Raw genomic sequence first — 5,017 nt, forward strand, 5'->3', positions numbered from 1 at the left:
CAGTTTTTTACACGAGTCGAGCTTGATCCTAGCAACTTAGGCTCAAACCGAGCTCGAGCTCGAGCATGAGCTTCATAAAAGTGTACCGAACCGAGCTCGGACAGTGTAAAGCTAGGGCTCGGCTCGGCTCGTTTGCACCCCTAGTGAGGTATTGGCTTGGAGATTTTCGTCGGAGACGTGCATTGACCAATAAAGAAAATTTTAACCACGCACATGCAAAATTTTGGAACGTTATTGAGCGTGCTTTTGGTGTCTTCAAAGCACGATTCCCAATATTGAAGAGGATGACACCATTTCCGTTGGAGACACAAAGGAACATTACAATTTCATGTTTCGCGCTACATAATTTTACTAGGAAAGAAGGTTTGAGTGATGAGTTGTTTGAACAATACGATCAACCCAATTTGTCATTCAGAAATACTCATGTGCACGTTGATGCTGAAGAAGATGAAGTTGAAGCACATGGCACTACATTAAATGGGGAATATATGACGCAGTTGCGAGATGAAATTGTTGAGCAGTTAATGCAAAGTACCGAATAAATTATTTAAAAAAATGTTGTTGTGGTTTATGAATATTATTTCAGTGTTGTTTGACTATTATTTAAATTTCTATGTTGAATAACCTTTTTATTGTAATTTCAGCTTATTTAAAATTTTGCGTTATATTTTAGCAGTTTGCAGACGTTAAAAAACAAACGGTCTTCTTCTTGCGGACTGTAGAGGTTTGGTCCACCTCTTCCGCTACAGATGTCTGCAGATGTGGTCTGCAGACGGCAGACATTTTACCTATTAAAAAACAAACAACACCTTAATTAGTGAAATGTATCTTGTTTGCCATACATTTCTTTATTATATTCATTTGTTATTAGGCTAGTTTAGCAACAAGTTATTCGCATGTGTTTGTTCGTTGCTTCTAGTTTTCGTTTCACTTCGAATCCACAGTCAAACATCACCCTCACCTATAGCCTCGATACATATTCTATATTTTCTCATCATAACTTTATATATAAAAGTTTATTAAATACATAGAATCATTTATTGTTGTTGAACATAAAAGCTTATGGCGTAACAGAATAGGATAACCATGCGCATGGCAAGTCTGCCACTGCTATAGCCACGGGAACTGCAAGCAAGTTAATCATAACAAAGGAAATCACAACTAAACTAATCAAGTAATGGTTACAGATGTTTTAGAAACTCGATCTGGTCATGGTTCTGAAAGGGATTCCCATAACGAACCTTTGGAAAAATCGACTTTGTTAATGATGATGGTAAACCAAAAAACCGACTTTTGGTACCTTTATTTCGTTTCTCAAATTCTCAAATTTCAAATATTATTACTGTTATCTTAATTATTATTAGAAAAAAGGCACCCTCTAATAAAGCATCTATAAATTAAAAACAAACGTGACTTTTGAAAGTCTTCTTCCTAAAATTTGTTTATTTCTAACTTTATTTAAGAGAGAATTAAATACATATGACGATAAAACATGTACTCACGATTGCATCACGGTTTTCCAGCACAGTCTCTTACCGCCTATGTCTGATTTCGACGGGGGGATGTTGCGTCTCCAGATGATTGAGTTCAGGATACTATGCATCTTGGGAAATAAATTTCTTTTTGGTCCTCGAAACAACAATAGCCTACGATTTCTTGTTTTAGTGCAGAGGCCGAATACATTAAGATTTTTGGTCCTCGAAAAAAAAGCTACCCTCTATTAAAGCATCAATAAATTAAGAACATACGTGAGTTTTGAAAGTCTTCTTCCTATAATATGTTTATTTCTAACTTTATTTAAGAGATAATTAATTACATATGACGACACCTACATTACTCTAGGTTGCATCACGGTTTCCCATCAGTCTCTTATCGCCTACACCTGATTCCGACTGGTGGATGTTGCGTCTCCAGATGATCGAGTTCAGGGTACTATGCATCTTGGGAAATAATTTGCTTTTTTGGTCCTCGAAAAGACAATTGCCTACGATTTCTTGTTTTAGTGCAGAGGGCGAATACAAGGGTGTGCGAACGATGTGGCCGAAGCTAGTTGGCTACGTAACCTATTACTCGAGTTACATTTCCCAACTAAATGAGCTATTGTGGTTTACAACGACAACATTTTAGCTGTCTATCTCTCTAGAAACTCAATTTAACATTAGCGTACCAAACATGTTTGAGATATATAATTAACTTCGTCCAGGAGAAATTTAGTACAGGTTGGTCAAGTTTGTGTACTTCATGTTCCATTAGGGTTTCAGTATGCGGACGTTTGTCCTAACAGCCTTCTGTGCAAACGTTAAGGATTTCAGGAAAATTGTAGGTATCTGTACCAAGTGGGCTAGCCTCACATAAAAAAAACAAAAGGAAAAAAAAATTCCCTTGATTTTGTAATCATCTTTAACCCTCCAAAGGTTAACCACTATATAAACAATTAATTAACATGTCCCACTTCCTTAACTTGGGAAATCATTTGTATTTTGTTACACCTTTTTATAGCCTTCAAGGTAGTTTTTTCAGGTATAAAAAGACACCCCTTTGGGTTACTCATCACCAAACTGTGTACAATACTTAACAAACAAATTAAAGATACATTACAAAAATGGGTTCGATGACTAGGGCTTTGGCCTTGATCACCATGGTTGCATGTCTCATATCAGTTGCCCATGCCACTGCTGGCCAAGCAACTTACTACACTGTATATACTCGTAAGTATACGAACTTTAATTAATTAAAGATGAACTAAGATCGTATAAGTTGTTTTGATATTCGTTTTAATATCGTTCTGCATATAGCGTCATCATGCTACGGCTACCAAAACCGTGGTAATATGGTTGTAGCAGCAAATAGTGGGTTGTTTAACAACAAAGCTGCATGTGGACGTAGGTGCCGTGTCACTTGCACGGGTAGAACCAATCTTGGAGTTTTGCAGCCTTGCACAGGTAGAAGCGTTGATGTTACCATTGTTGATCTTTGTCCAGGATGTGCTCCAAATCAACTTGATCTTTCCAGTGAGGCGTTTGCAATGATTGCTGATCCTAATGCTGGGAGAATTAACATTGATTACACGTGTTACTGACACCTTAATAATGGAACATATGCATGCGAGATACCAATAATAAACTCTTAATTAAGAGTGTTCTTCAATAAGTGAGACTCAAGGGCATTGTAACATGTTTCTATTTGTCTCTTTAATATAAGTTAACTTCTATTGAAATATTACTGTACCCTTTATATCTATTTAATATCCTCATATTTCTTTCTTCACGTTTAACCGATGGACACATAAACTTTATTTTCATTCTAATTTCTAAAGGGAAATTCCACTCACATAACATCCATATTGATCTGCAACTGATTTTTACTCGATTTTCCTCACCGGGATGATTATGAGCAAAATGGGGAAGCATACATTTTTGTGGAAAAATCGAGTGGAAATCAAATAAAAAACTAATGTAAATCTATGATGATTTTGTAAAAAGAATTGCCCTTAACGAATACCAATTTAGAAGTGTCACTAATGAAATTATTTTTAGAGATTACTAGTGCAGTAGTGCTCTGTGGATAATAGTTTCCACTATGCATGTGTTCCTAAATGGTATACAAGCTAGGGTTCTGCCTTTTCGCCTGCTTATGACATGGTTCGAAAGATGCATGGAAAACTGAATTAAGTTTTAATTAGTATCTAAAGTATTTCAAATATTTAAATGTTTATTTGAGGTCAAAGTTTTTGGCTTGTCATACAACACTATTCGGGGTAAAGTTAAAATACAAAGAACAATAAAAATGAGAAGGGTGAGAAGGAATCCAGTCCATTGATCTTAGATTTGAATGGCCGAGATTAATTTAATAAATAAAAATTGATGAAAAGGGCATTAAGGTAATAACCCACATTTGTTAACTTTCTTTCTCCACATGCAAGACACATGCCAATTCCCTCATCATTTTAAAATGTCCATAACTTTTTCATACGACATTATTTTTTAAAAAAAAATCACCATAATAATAAGTATTTTTTTTATCTTTAATATGAGTATCATATTGTTATATAAAATTAAAAAAAAATTAATGAGTTTTTTAATTGTGTTTTTTTGTTGTTCATTGTGTCATTGTGTAATATCTTGTAACCATTGTGTTTTATATTTCAAGTCATTGTGTTATATATATTCACCATTGTGTGTTACGTTTTAGGCCATTGTGTTATACGTATTCGCCATTGTGTCTTACGATTTAGGTCATTGTTTTATACGTATTCACCATTGTGTTTTACGTTTCAAGTTATTGTGTAACATGTATTAATGGCGAAAAAAGACACAATCGTGTGCGAAAAGACACAATGGCGAAAAACGACACAATGGTGTGCGAAAAGACACAATGACGAAAAAAGACACAATGATAAGCGAAAAGACACAATGGTGTGCAAAAAGACACAATGAAGAAAAAAGACACAATGGCGAAAAAAGACACAATGATAGGCGAAAAGACACAATGGTGTGCGAAAAGAAACAATGAAGAAAGAAGACACAGTGACGTAAAAAGACACAATGATAAGCGAAAAGACACAATGGTGTGCGAAAAGACACAATGAAGAAAAAAGACATAATGACGAAAAAAGACACAATGATAAGCGAAAAGACATAATGGTGTGTGAAAAGACACAATGACGAAAAAAGACACAATTATAAACGAAAAGACACAATGGTGTGCGAAAAGACACAATGACGAAAAAAGACACAATGATAAACGAAAAGACACAATGATGTGTGAAATGACACAATGACGAAAAAAGAAACAATGATAAGCGAAAAAAACACAATAGTGTAACATCCCGAATTTTGTAACGATAAATAAAAGAGGCATGTGATTTAAAAACGAGTGTTAATATCTAATTAATATTAAATGAAGAAAGATCGTGGATTGGATTAACTATGGTGGATTAAAGGGTAACGAGCCTTAGGTCCATGGGCTTTAAGGGATATAAATATCCACCTAAACCATCCTAAAAACCCTAACTATC

At 34.9% G+C, this 5,017-nt stretch overlaps 1 protein-coding gene across 1 annotated transcript; it reads left to right on the forward strand.

Annotated features, from left to right (window-relative positions):
• Window positions 1–2,474: 2,474 nt before the first annotated feature.
• On the forward strand, window positions 2,475–3,202 carry LOC143559771 (EG45-like domain containing protein). The gene is made up of 2 exons (XM_077048245.1): window positions 2,475–2,708; window positions 2,796–3,202. Exons 1-2 carry the CDS (start codon window positions 2,603–2,605, stop codon window positions 3,077–3,079), a joined length of 390 nt encoding a protein of 129 aa, XP_076904360.1. The 5' UTR covers window positions 2,475–2,602; the 3' UTR covers window positions 3,080–3,202.
• The last annotated feature ends 1,815 nt before the right edge of the window (window positions 3,203–5,017 follow it).

Source organism: Bidens hawaiensis, unplaced genomic scaffold (assembly GCF_021521415.1).
Source record: "Bidens hawaiensis isolate Kalapana, Puna unplaced genomic scaffold, B.hawaiensis_p1.1 tig00020036_1, whole genome shotgun sequence".
NCBI classification, from domain to species: Eukaryota; Viridiplantae; Streptophyta; class Magnoliopsida; order Asterales; family Asteraceae; genus Bidens; species Bidens hawaiensis.